Source organism: Varanus komodoensis, unplaced genomic scaffold (genome assembly GCF_004798865.1).
Source record: "Varanus komodoensis strain SLA01 unplaced genomic scaffold, ASM479886v1 scaffold46_3, whole genome shotgun sequence".
NCBI classification, from domain to species: Eukaryota; Metazoa; Chordata; class Lepidosauria; order Squamata; family Varanidae; genus Varanus; species Varanus komodoensis.
This window is the reverse complement of record NW_025336044.1, coordinates 6,174,763-6,188,735: the sequence shown is the minus strand read 5'-3', so window position 1 is coordinate 6,188,735 and position 13,973 is coordinate 6,174,763. Positions and strand designations below refer to the sequence as shown.

Genomic DNA, 13,973 nt, shown 5'->3' with positions numbered 1-13,973 from the left:
AGTGCTTACTCAAAAAGAAAAAAACGCTTAAGATGCTCACAACAAATAATATTGTGCTGCTTTTTTGAGGGAACATCCAACAGCTCACAAAGGATGTAAAAGAGTCAGGGCTGGTCCAGGGAAAGATGCAATGATATCACTTACTATTTATAAATCACCATAGACAGATCAAAATACTTGATGCACACTATCACAGCAAATCTCACAACAACTTGACAAGGAAGGTCACTGACATTTGCCTGACACTGCAGCTGGAGAGCTGAGAGACTGGAGCTTGTCTGAGCTAACACTGGATAGTCGCAGTCAGTGGGGAGATTCAAACCCACCAAAAAGTGGTTCATAACGCAGCCTCAATGATGGCCTGACCTAGCCTTGTTGTGAGTGTGTGTGGGTGCTGAATATGAAAGGACTTGTATATGATTCTCATGACAGTCACAAGTCATGAGATTCTGATGAGAAAGAAAGCTGGAGGAGGGGGAAGGGAAGGGAAGGGAAGGGAAGGGAAGGGAAGGGAAGGGAAGGGGCTAGATGGGTTCTCTTCAACTACTTGTAGTATGAAGTCCTCTTACCTGAAGAGCAGAGAGAAGAACGTGTAAGCCACTACTTTCTTGCTCAGCCATGCTGCTATGCCCCCTCTCTCTCTCTCTCTCCCTTTCTCTCTCAGCAGCAGACATGCGACTGCAACTGAGTGGTTTTGCCAAGCAGCTCCACTCCTGTCCCAGTCCAAACTGAGAATGAGAGAAGTTAAGCACAGAGCGGCAGAGAGTCAAAATGAAAGTCTTGCAACCCTAGACCTCCACGCGAGAGAGAAATGTACACATACACACAGGCACAAATACCCGCCCCGTCCCTTTGGGGCTCTCCCACTGTGACGGTGAGATTAACTCCTATATAAAGAATCTGGGGGATTAAGCGAAGTGCCCTGTGGAAAGGTCTCCGGGATGGGTGCAGGGCCAGAGGCGTGCGGGGTGGTGGGTGGCTGGAGAGAGCAAAGGGAAAGCAGCGAGAGCCTCTGGTTCCTCCAGGCACCCCATGGGAGAGGGAGGGAGGGAGGGAGGGAGGCTGGCTGCTTGACAGGCATTCTCAGCTGATCAGTTCCCGAGGGGCTGTGCCAGCTGCATTGCTCTGCCTGCTTCTTGTCCTAATGAAACTGGAGACACCCTCAGATGGGCAGGACGCTGGGCAAAGGCAAGGAGGCCGCAATCAGCCTGGCAGAACATGGGAAGGACCTTTACAAGCCCTTGATGCATGTGCTTTTTAGCCTTTCATTAACTGGACCAGATTTTATATGTGTAAGGTGGACACCTCCACGTCTCCAAAAAAAGAAAAAATGGCACAGAACAGCATAGAAGGCTAATATAATGCTCATTTAGAAATGATTGCCATAATTTAAACCAGGGTATTCTGATTTGGGGCCTTCCAATTACTGTTGAAACTGAACTCTCATCATCCCCAGTCAGGGTGACTAATAGTCAGGAATCATGGGAATCTAGAGGGTCACAGGTTCTCTGGCCCTGACTCTGAAATGCAGCCCATCTCACCGCAGTGAGGAAAACTACAGCCAGGTGACTTGTGTGCCATTCCATCTACTGCCCGGGGACTCACTGTGAATGGGTAACCTGAGGGTCTGCCACCCTCCTGGGAATTCCTCCTCTTTAACCTGGACTTGACCAGTTCGAATAGTGCATGTCTTCCAATGGAAGGAGGTCCTCTAGCAACAGTTCAAATGGACACCTGGCTGCCTTATTGAGACATTACCTGTGCCAGGTATGTAGGACGATGTTTTATGAGCAACCCAAGCAAGTTGCCATGGTGTTTAGGGGTGAAGCAGGGGGCCTGGGGGGTTCTGAACTGGCAGTGACTCCTCATTCAGACCTGAGATGCATCTGAACTCCCAGATATGAATGGTGCAGCTTTGCATTATATTCAAGGGAAGAACTTTTGCCCAGTGGTGGGGCTTGTGATTCACATGCTGTGAAGGTCTGTGGTTTATTTATTTATTTATTTTTCAATTTAGATCCTGCCTTTTTCCTACAAAAGGCTCAAGGCAGCTTGCATCATTCCCCTCCTCCATCTTATCCCCTCAACAACAACCCTGTGAGGTAGGTTGGGCTGAGAGTCTGTGACTGGCCCAAAGCCACCCAGTTGGCTTCATGGCTGAGTAGGGACTAGAACCCGGATCGTCTGAGTCCCAGTCCCACGCTCTTAACCACTACACCACACTGGCTCTCCTGACTGAAGTTCAGTCCCCAGGATCTCCAGCTAGGGCCAGAAATGTCCTGCCAGTTACCCCGGTAGTGCAGAATGAAAGGGAAGCACACTCTGATTTCTGAGAACACCTGTGAGGAGGACCGCTGGGTGGCAGCTTTCTCTGACTTTGACTTGATACGCTAGTGAGGACTTGCAGATCCACGCAATTAAATCAATGGCAAGAAGCATCGCTGTATTTCTAAGAGGAGGGTTGAAACTCAGCAGCAGAGCGCATGCTGTGTGTGCAAATGGCGCCACCCACCTCCATTCGCAGGCGAATATCTCCTGTTTCAGGAAAGATTGCTGTTGTCAGCCCAGACAACACCCAACCAAGATTCAGATCTGCATTAATGGTCCAATCATGCGAGCTTTCAAATATGAGCCACGGCCAGCAAAGAGCTCATCTGCCAAGTGCAAGGCAAAAATGACACATGCCCGGGTTTCCAGCTATGCCTTTGATAGGGAAGGAAGATGCTCAGCTTGGCCAACTGCACATGCCATGCCCAGTGGCGGATCAGATCCCTGCCACAGCCTGTGTTTTGGAACGGGAGTCAAAGACGCCTAATTGTGGGTATAAAACGTCCTGCTGGATACTAATCTCACAGCCTCCTTTGCAGATTACTTTCCTCAAAGATGCAATGCCAGAGCACAGAAGGCAGAGATAATATTTGCAAAGAATAAAAAGAAAGGGGAAATAATTTTCCCGAGCTCTATAATCAGACTGGACCTCCTTTCATAATTTTCTCAAAATGAAGTGCCCCTTATCTTCCCCCTGTGTCCCCACCACTTCTATTGCTTTGATTCCCTCCTACCCAGCAGACCATTTTAAACAAGTTCTCCTAAAAATATTGTTCTCTGGACTTTCTACAAGAATCTGACTGGGGGGAAGTTAACACAGCTGTCAATTGTGCTTCCTGGGCCAGTTGCTGTAGCTTTTGTCTTGCCTTGGCTGGGCCCAACGTGTCTAATAAAAGAATTCCATATAATAACCAAGGGAGATATAAGGAACAATGCTCCAAGGCAAGCAGAGGAAAGGAAAGGGGACAGAATCCCTTTGAAAACCTATTTGATAAGCCCGGCTAGCACTCAGCATGCTGCAGCGATTAATCCCACCAACGAAAAATTACTTTGGAGCTAATTGAAGGCAGCTAAGGATGCTGTTTATCTCTTTCCAAGCCCACCCACTCCCACCTACATCCTTTTTGTTGTTGTCTTTCCATTTCTAGTTATAATTGTACCTGTCAGAAAAGCTGGGCAAAACTATCAATTCCTGCAGCATCTTTTTTAAAGGAAGTCAGCATACAGGGTAGAAAAATGGCCTAGCTCACACACATCATGATGTTCTTGGGCAGTCCAAAAATAAAAGCACTTGCAACTAATCCCACTTCCATTGTATTAATGCCAGTCCTCTGAAATCCAGAAATATATGAATCTGTGAAACCTTCCAAAGTCCCCGCGAAGTCTTCCTTTTCCTGAAAGGTCAACAACATGTTCCCCGGATTAAGACTGCTTCACATACATATGGACACAGCATGGTCACTTCTAAATTGATAGCTGATGGGGTGGAATCAGATCAAATTTGCTCCCATTTCTCCCCTCTGGCCAAGGGAAGCAGAAGAAAGGCGGAGCCCACTTTTGTCCCGCCCTCCGCGCTAAACTAACGTATCTGCTTCTCCTGCAGTGCCAGGGGGTGCCCACGTATCCCAAAGGGAGCGTTCCACTATTGTAGCCCCACCACTACTAGCTTCCGACAACGTGATTAAGCTTGTCACTGAGCTGTGGGTTGTCGCTGGAATGCAAGTCATTGTTTTGTCTGAACCAAACGCTGCCAACAAGTCATTCCTGGTTAACCATGAACAGCCCGTGGTTTTGATTTTGAACTGTGGGTTGTTGAGTGCATGCTGGGCTAAGATATCATGATACCAATGTTTCAACAAGAACTCACACTTAACCTGTACTCTAATGTGATTTGAACCCTGTCACAATGAGTCTTGCTAAGCTTGAGAGAACAGGGAATTCTGAAGCGGCTGAAAAATTGTTTCTAATATTTAAAAATGTCATGTTTTAAACAAAAGATTAGCATGTTATTTTTGCTGCTGGTTTTTATCATTCTGTGCACTTGTTCTCCTGTTCTGTATTTTATATTAATTGGATTCTGAGCTGTACTGGATGTTCTTGTTTTAACCTTGCTATGGTTTTATGTTTTTGCTGCTGGTTGCTCTTTCTGTGAGCCATGCAGAGAGCCTTCAGGCTATGGAGTGGCATACAAATGAAATTAATAAATTACCCCCACAAGCCCTGGTTCCACAACACCACAGGTAAACACCAATGTATTATGCACCATGCCAACATTTTAAATATGGAGGGAAACCCCTTATTACATCTCAGATGATCATAATAAATTAATAGGGATATGTTTCAGGGTGATTTGAATGATTGTAATGGATTCCTTTCCATTCTGGCAATTTCAATAGTAATTCAAAATTGCTTTACAAATATAAATCTTTTTAAGCATCCAGTTATAAAAGAAGAGTAGTGTGTCACCATTAGGAACCACATGATTATTCCAAGCAAGGGAGCTTGAATAGGGACTATTCTTGCATGAATTTGAGTGTTTTCACGTGGGGGCAGGCGCAACGCCCTTTGCCTGATGTTGGCAGTGTCCCTACAGCACTTGCCCTCTCTGCCACTCTTGTTTTTCCATTCCTGAGTCCTACACAAATGCCCCTCCTTTGGGAAGAGTGGGGTGGTGGCAGGATCCATGGCCAGCATCAAGGATAGGCACCTTCTGAGAGCATGCACACTAGCAAGCGCTATTGATGGGAGTCCCCTGGACACCCCCCGCCCAACACACACACCATTACAACCTGCTTGCTCACCTGCATGGGGAGAAAGTGTGGAGGAAGAGCACCACTTGTTCACTGGGTCCATCCCTGTTGAGCAAGCAAATGCTTGCGATGGCAAAGAAAAACAGCAGCTGGTGACTGTGGTACTAAGCTCAACTCAGTGACCCACAAACTAGGGTTGAGCATGAGTGGCATGTGGGTTGTTGTTGTTTTCCTGTGGGCTGTTGTTGAAACAAGGATTATTGTGTAGTCTGAACCCAGTTGTGCTCACCAGTCCTCAGTTTGCAACCCAGCAACACACCAGTTCTCTTCATCATTAACATACCCTAACGTCATAACCCATGGTTGTCACAAGCCATGGTCCAACAGAAACCCACCTTTGAGGGTGGGTGTGCATGTTTTCTGAACCCAGTCAGTGAGGGAGGGGATGGTGGAGGATGGCTTGCTCAAGGGTCCTCATAGACTTGGAGCTGGCACTGCAAGGAACAGTGGCCAAAAATGTGCTTTGCTGAGCACATATATCAGAAGTGAGGCACCTCCAGTCCACACAGAATCCCCCTTCAGCCTCTGGAAGTGTGAGCATGGAAGGAGGGGTTCCAGTCAGCCCTTTGCCCAAGGACCTGATGATGTGAGTGGGTAGGAGCTCATACCTAACATTGTAGAAGGAGACCTGCACCCTGATGTCATCTGGCCCACAAGGGAATCCAAGAAGGAAAATGTCCCCTGAAATGTAACCCCTAGCATAGCTCATCAATATTCACACTTCAAAATGAGCATTTGTTTTCTGGGGTCTCATGGATTCAAGCACCCTCCCTGATCACTTTTTCTCCATCTTACCCACCCCACAAGGTAGTCATGTGGGGAATCAGTCAGTGTAGTACGCAGAGGTTGGACTGGGAAGACCAAGATTCAGGTCCCTCCTTCACTGGGTGACTTCGGGTCAGTCACAGCTCTTAGCTTAACCCCCTTCACAAAGTTGTAAAGTGGAGAGGAGAAAGATTACATATACTGCCCTGGGTTCCTTGGAGAAAAAAGCAGAATATAAATGTAACAAATAAATACACATGAAGAAAATCAATCCGCCTTATGAACATTACTCTAAACTACTTCAAAGCAGGCTCAGCACAAGTGCATTGCAGTGCTTTTGGATAGATCCCATACATTTTGACAGGACTTCTGGAAAACAAATTTCTAGTAGGTTTTGCCTTGAACTTGTAAATATTTTCATTAATTATCGCCTTTAGGCTAAAGAGACAAGTCTGATTACAAAGAGATTTGAGTCCATGTCCCTTGAAGGTCTTGCAACCAAAGTAGAACTGATTAAAAGCTTGAGGGGGAACAAAAGGGAAGATGGAATTCCTTGACAACTCTTGCAAATTACAAAGAGTTCTCAATATCGGCTCCAACAGAATGGGCTTTTTGTACTTCATTCTCCTCAGCTTGCTACTGGTTTCCTTTTAAAGCTCCATTGCTTGAGAGGCCAAATAGATTTTATGGGACAGTAATTTTATCAATTCTATTTGGTTCCTGCAATTGAGATGTCAAGATTAACCTTGCATTGGTGGCAGCAAGCAGCCAAATGCTTGAATAAATCCAAGAGTGGTGGAATTTTCATGTCTTGAGTTCCAGATGGGCTGACAGCTTATAGAATTCTGGTTTGGCAGGCTCTGAAGCAGGGGTGAGGAGAAAGTAGATCTCTGGATGCTTTGAAATTCAACTTCCAGTATGCCTGACCATTGATGCTGCAGGCAAAGGCTTCTGGGAGCTGCAGTCCAAAACATCTGGAGATCTACCTTCCACTCATCTGTAGTCTTGAGAGGCCCAACCTGGAGCAGAAGGCAATCAGCAAGAGGCCTCAGGATGAAACAGCACAAACTAGAACGCAATAACAAAAAGCTGGGTTGAGACAAGAATGCTCACCTATGCAATAGCTACCACTGCTCAAATTGTTATGAACAGAATCACGAATCCAGAGGAACATGAGGAAAAGCTTCCAAACTGTTAGAGCAAAACCAATGACTTAGCAAGGTCATGCACTCTCTCACACAGGAAGAATTAGGGAGGCAGTTGGACAGCCAGCTGTTAGAGATGCTTTAACTTGGGGTTCTGTACTGAGCAGGAAGCTGGACCCATTTGGCCTTATTGGCCACTTCCAGCTCTGCTGTTCCTTAAGTCTATGATTGGCTGGGCCCAACTTAAGTCTTAAGTTTGCTCTGAGCATGTCTTGAGGAGCCTGCCCCCAATACTAACATATTGTAGCTTAAAGCTCCTAACCTATTGAACTTTTTAGAATGGGACAAGGGAGGCATAAATGTCTGGAAAGCATCAAAGGATAGGAGGGTGGGAAAAATGAGTGAGGTAGGGAAGTGGGCTTGACCACATAGGGAGTATGGAAAGGCTGGATTTGGGATCCCAGGAGGACCAGATTGGTCCTGTGACTCCAAGTTTCTCAGAGTAAAGCAGTTGTCTTAACCAAAAGTATAGCCTGAACCCCACAACAGCATGAAGGGCAGTTTGCCTGGAACGCTGATTTTGCTACCTGCCTGGAACTGCATAGTTGGTATGAGGGTAGAGGGCTCTTAAGGACCTGGCAAGCTGGGCTGGGTTGCCCTTTGCTAGTGGGGCCAGGCATTTGGGGGCCTCCCATAGAGTGTTTTTTACTTTAATACTCTCGGGATGTTTGAAGAACCCTTTTATGGGTGGCACTCACCAGGAACTGAGGTCCATACAACCACTACCCAGGCAGATCTCCCATCCATACACATGACTTGCAACCTCAGTTTATGCTGCATGTGACATGGGAGGAGTTGTTGTGTGCACACGCAGGGTTCTGCGAGTATCCAGACTTCCTCTCAGCTTGACTCGCTTGCTAAGATGGGACCAAGCACAAGAGGAAGTCTGCAAACTCAAGAGAGCTGGATTCCAGGTAAGATTGTCACAATGGTAAAACATGCACACACCCAACAAACACAAACTCTGATGATTCTTCATGTTCTGCTTTTCAGACATCTACAGCACTGTTCAATGGTTTTTGCATGCATATTACTCCTTGGCTAGTGTTCAGGTGAAAAAACATCAATGCCCTAGAGAACAATAAAGCCGCAACTACATGTGCAAATGTAGAGTTTAAAAAGCTCTCCAAGCCTATGCAGTAACCTTTTGTGCAAATCAGGGAGCAGAGAAAAGTGGCAGGCAGGGGCAAGAATGAGGAAAAGTGAGAAGAAGGGTCCATAATCATTTTATGCCGACATTCACTTTTATGAACCCCAAGCTGTTAAAGAATTTTTTGACTGAGCTCTCCCAGTCAGATTCAGGTATTGATCTTCACAGTATTGTTAACTCATAACCAGACCATATTTGAAAACATAAAAGTTTAAGAGGAATCATAAAGACAAGACAGATGGCTTTGGCAGATCACCTCTCACAATGTGGAGTGGGAAGCATAAATCTCACTGGGTTTAGAAAAAAATTATGCACATTGAGATTAATTCACGGCCATGTCAATTTCTTACAACATCCATAAGCTACAAGCCATCATGTGTAGATGGAGTTGCAGGAGGCATAAAGCTAAGAGGAGGTGAGTCAGGGGACAGATAAGGAAATGGGAAACATGGATGGATGAAACTTTTTTAAACACTTTGACTAATATATACAAAGTAGTCATGCATACAGAACAGGATTGTCCTGCATAATGTGCAGCAGTGCAAAGGAGCCATTAACTTTCAAACCCTGGTTATGCCCTCAGGAATGGGGAACCATTTTAAGATGGGAGACAAATGGCCCCCAATCTGCCACCTGTATGACATGAGGTGGGTACGGTACATTGATGCCATTTGTTCCCTGGCTGAAATGCCAGGTGGCCCTTTGCTGGGGTCCAGGATTTGCTGCCTGTGAGCTGCCCCAAATGGAAAGCCTTGAGTGTAGCAGATCCATCACAGCCAAGGCACTGTTCAAACAAACCATTCAGGCATTGTAAATTATTAGCACCACCTTGAACGGTGCTTGGACATGAACAGGGAACCACTGTACAAGTAATCAGAAGGCCCGTGTAATGCACACTTCCTATTAGCGTGGTAGCTCACTTATGGTGTCCATGCAGCCTGCTTTACAAAGAGCAGCTCTCTTTGAAGCCCTTCTCTGTTTGAGGGGCTGCTCAGTCCAAGATCAAAGTCACACAAAGAATGAACGGCAGCTCCCCTTGAAAGTTTCCCATAAGTAGTTAGCACCTGGACAGCAGACCAAACAAGTGTAAGCTGCCTCCTCAAAGTCCTTTCCATGATGGAAGGGTTAAAATCCTGGCAATCCCTTCTAAATTTGCATGTCCAGACATTACAATGCACTTCATGCAAAACTGGGTTGGCTTGTGCCTCCACCCCCGCCCCTGTCACAGATTTCTTTTTCTTTGCACATCTGTAAATGGCCACATTTAACTGCACTCCAGGCTACAAATAACCATTGGTTTTGATAAATGCAACTCTAAAAATGCAGCTCTGTTTTCAAAGGAAAGCCAAGCACAACCCCAGCTTTTGTACTGCCCTATAAATTAAGAAACATGGGGAATGAATGCACTCACCCAAGATTAAAATCACTAGCAGGAGAACATATATACATTTCTTGCTTTCCTACCTTCTCTAGTGAATCTGACTCTGGTGAACATTAGACTGAAACAGGAACTATTATCTTTTGCTTATGTTACTTTCCAAAGCACCACGTCCATTGAAAGTGCAATTATTAACATCAACAATTATTGCAAGAAGGGGGAAATTATGTAAGTTGCCCTGGGTTCCCTGAAAGAGAAAAGGTGAAATATAAATCTAATAAATGTATCTGGGGTGAATGAGTTTGTGATGGCAAGCAAGCCATGGACAATCGGCCTCCAGCTGGGCTTGTCCATATAGCCGGGGACCCATGGGCTTTACAATAGTCACTGTGAATCCATGGCCCTTGCCTGTAAGCCCCAAAAGCTGAGTGTGCTTAACCTGCTTCGAAATGGAGCAGTCCATCCCATGTTGGACCCCTTTAGCCCCTGCATCACAGATAAGGAGAACGGTGTCCAGGCAGTTTCATATTTGAATTCCTGGAAGGGGGAAATATGTTCTATGCCGCTACTTGTCTGTAACAGCAGTGATTATAATCAGTCGTGCATATATCAGCATCTTTGTCTTTTTTCTTTTTCTAGGAGAATTCCTAGTCTCCTTTTCCAAACATCCCAAAGCTTTGTGCATAAAGGTAGGCAAAACGGGTTGTTTACTACTGACCTCTCCTGGATAAAACAAGAACCACTTCTGTTTAAGCCACCAGTTTATTGCAAAGAGCAATTTGTCAAGGTAATTAACTTTCAAGTCCTGCGCTATGATCCTGAAAATCTTGGACCAAAAAAAAAAAAAAAGATCTGAGAGTCATAAGAGATGTGCCATGGATGTCCCAGTGTCTTTTTTCTTTCTCGGAAAGCACCTACACCTGGGTGGGAAGGGCAGGGGCAGCACTGTGGATTGGGGCCACTGCACTGGGCTTGGATCTTTGTCCACACTGATTCCTTAACATTTGTTTTATTCAAGTGATATATAAGCTGCCTTTCAAAATGCAGTATTTTCCCAGGGAACCATACCATATATGCTAAAATCAATTAAAAACACATACGTCAGTATTAAAAAAGCAAATAACAAAGCCAATGACTAAAGAGAACAAGTTAAATCATCCTATTTCAGGTTGCCATCCTTTTGCCTGAAAACACAGCCACTAAAAACGCCATGCAGCGGAAATGTCTGATCTATCCTCTCAGTTAACATGAGTCGGGGATTCTTGGAGGGTCATTTTTCCTGTGGGCACTGCCTAAAAGAAAATAGAGACAGAGCTAACCATATCTCCTGAGGGAAGGCATTCCAGAAACATGGAGCCCTCCCCAAGAAAGCCTGACCAGGGTGCCTGCCATGCATACCAACAGAACCTCAGAATTTCCCTTACTGTTTGGCAGGTTCATAAGGGCCTCAACAGTTCTTTAAATAGCTTGAGTTTAAGCCACTGAGGCAGGGATGTAGCACCTTCGGCTCGTGGGCCACATCTGGTTCTCTGGCATTCTTCAGCTGCCCAAACCCCCTTTCTCCAAAATCGTTTGGTGATTTCCCAATTCCGGTGTGGTTTTTTCCCATTCTCTCCCAGAGTTTAGTTACTGGCAGTACTCCAGGCTTGGTTGGTGGCAGCCTTCCCTGTGGTGGCCCTCAGTTACAAAATCAACTCCTTACTGAGGCCTGCTTCATGGCAACTTTACCATCCCATCAGCACCAGGTTAAGACTGCATCCCATGCTGAGGCATTTAACACCCCTAAGCAATGTGCAGAAGGGGGCACTGTTCACTGTTTCCAAGAGGCCCAGTAGCATGGATTTGTCTTAGCTGTTTAAGCTATTAAAATCTGGTGTTAACTTCTAGTGAAATGCTATGTTTCTACTGTTATTTATACTGTACGTGGTATTTTACAGTATTTTATCAACTAAGCACAGCACCTAGAGAGCTTCAGCTGTTGGGCAGAACAACAAGAAAGGATTGCAGCACTGCGATTTCCCAGGCACAGCTTCTGCAAGTTGTGCAACCCCATGCGGGACCCAAACATGTCATGCCAAGATGTGTATGCAATAGAGTTCAGCATTGCGTACATGGCTGCATACATAAGGGGAAGCCGAGTGCAAAAATAAATGTACCTTTCCATGCAGCTTTTTTTTTTTTTTTTTTTAAGAAAAGGAAGATGGGTAGATTGATGCCGAAATTTAAGGGAACAGGGTTAAGACTGAATGCAGGTGATGCTGACATAGAGCGGATATCACGTCATCCACCCATCACTGGACAATAGTGGGGAAGGTGGACCAGCAGGTCAGTCAGTGCAGGGCAGCTTGCTAGGTTCTTTCAGGGCCTTTGGCATCCGTTGCCAGCGATGCTGTCCTTCAGTCTTCGGCACCCTCCCCAGGGTCCCTCAGAATTAAATCTTTGGTCTGGGGAGGCAGGAGGCACAGAGGCCCTTAATACAAAGACAGATCAATGCCTCTGCAGAAATGGTAGGCCAGCATGGAGAAGACAGCCTGTCACTCACACACCGCAGCAGCTGCTGAGTTCTATTTTGAACAGTTAGTATTGCATTGTCAGACAATTACACTCTTCGTAATATATATTTAACCAAGAGAGCAAATTCCATCTTAGCTTTTGCATCACTGGGGGTTGGCTTTTGTGGGATAAGTGAAAGCACAGGGCCAGTTCCAGGCTGCCCTCCCATCCCTTAGTGGGAACCCTCTACTGGGGTGTAGTGGAGACAAAGCACCAGCATTTGGGGATTACTAGGGATGCTGACGTGCCTGCCACCCCTCCTCAGAAGCCCCTGCTCCCTCCAAACATTACTGAAATCCTTACTCTAACTAGGGGTGTGGGGTTGATTTCTGCAACAGCAGTCTTGCTGCTGTGAAAATTATTTTGGGGTGGCTTGCTCTTCAATGGACATTGAGGACTAACTGGGTTCAGGCAACATGATAGCCCACACTAAAGGGCTGATCTGGGTTGGATGTTGGTTATCTTTGAATAGTGTGCTGTTGTTGGAACATGGTTTATTGTGTGATCTGAACCAATGATGGACAAAGCACAGGTGACAACTCAACAAACCATGCAGTCGCTTCATGGGTTGTGCGTGGTTTAGAAACATAGAAACACAGAAATGAAGCGAGTCAGAAGGGTTATTTTCTGCCTTCTCTCAAAGGCATATGGGGTGGGGAAGAAAGAAAAGCCAACCTGCATGGATGTTGACCCAAGCAGAAGCTGCTCTCTTTCTGCATTATGAGCTCTGCATAAGAAACATTATTAGAATCACTGAGTCACAGCCAAACCCTTCACACTCACACTGTCTGGGAACAGATTTGGAGCTTCGAAGGAGGCCTCCCTTCAGGATTCTGCTGCCTTTTATTTGCACTGCAACTGTATTAATTTTATTCCCTCTGACAGCTGTTTTAAACCATTTCACTCTCGGCTGGAAGCATGATCAAGTCTGAAATGTGTGCTGTAAATAGCAACACAAGTTGCACAGTAAACTCTGATTTAATGTGCAGCATGTTTTATTAATGTTGCAACACTTATTGTGTATTTTAAGTCACCATTGATTTTTATTAAAATAGACACTTTTATTGCAGGCACTAAATAAAATACCATGTTTCCTTTCTTTTATTCTGTGAATTCAGGTTAATTTTGTAAGTGCTTGTAGAAGATGATGCCAGGTCTTTCCTGCTTCAGTCAGCTTTACCACTTGCCAACAAAATCTCTAAAGGGCAGAAACAAGGAAAGCAATCATGTGAAGCAGCTAGTTCCCAGCCTCTAGAGTCAAAATTCCAAGTTTCGATAGTGACCCTGCACTGAACTGATTCCAACCTAGCTACATCTCTCCTGTAATGTGAAGTCAAAAACTGGATGCAGGACTCCAGTTGTGGGCGCACCAAAGTCATGTAGAACGGAATCAACACCTCCCTAGATCTGGAAGCCACACTTCTAGCTATACAGTGGTACCTTGACTCATGAACTTAATCCGTTCCACGACTCTGGTCGCAACCCAAATTTGTCATGAGCCAAGTCAAATTCCTCATAAGGTTCAATGTAAATAAGGTCAATCCATTCTGTAATTATTTTTTTTAATCACAGCGAAGATGGGCATGATCACAGGCACGCTGGGGGTGGGGAGGGGAGACGGGCTCTCCAGCCACTTGTCCCCCACCCAATGCCTGTGACAAGCTAAGGAATTGAGCACACCCATCCTAAGGCTTGATTGATAACTGAAAGGGCTTTAAGCAAGTCATGCAGGCATTCGGCTCCTGTCCTTTTGCCTTTGGCCCCGCCCCCTTGCCTTAGGCCCC

At 45.6% G+C, this 13,973-nt stretch overlaps 2 protein-coding genes across 8 annotated transcripts in view; one reads left to right on the top strand and one right to left on the bottom strand.

Moving 5' to 3' along the window:
• The window catches only part of AGBL1 (AGBL carboxypeptidase 1), a gene marked incomplete at its 3' end in the record, with an annotated part of 102,536 nt that extends 101,838 nt beyond the window's left edge, over positions 1-698 (bottom strand). The window contains exon 1 of the mRNA XM_044445006.1: positions 570-698. Within this exon, the coding sequence (XP_044300941.1) occupies positions 570-674 (105 nt within the window). The remainder of the gene's footprint in view (positions 1-569) is intronic.
• The window catches only part of KLHL25 (kelch like family member 25), a 116,536-nt gene that overhangs the window by 10,346 nt on the left and 92,217 nt on the right, over positions 1-13,973 (top strand). For 3 of the 7 annotated variants that reach the window (XM_044444977.1, XM_044444972.1, XM_044444975.1), the window contains one exon: positions 10,276-10,423. The gene's annotated coding sequence lies outside the window, so the exon portion shown is untranslated. Of the gene's footprint in view, positions 1-745; positions 875-1,546; positions 1,768-1,809; positions 2,103-10,275; positions 10,424-13,973 lie in introns of those variants that run through there. The other 4 variants (XM_044444973.1, XM_044444976.1, XM_044444974.1 and 1 more) reach the window with 4 other exon arrangements.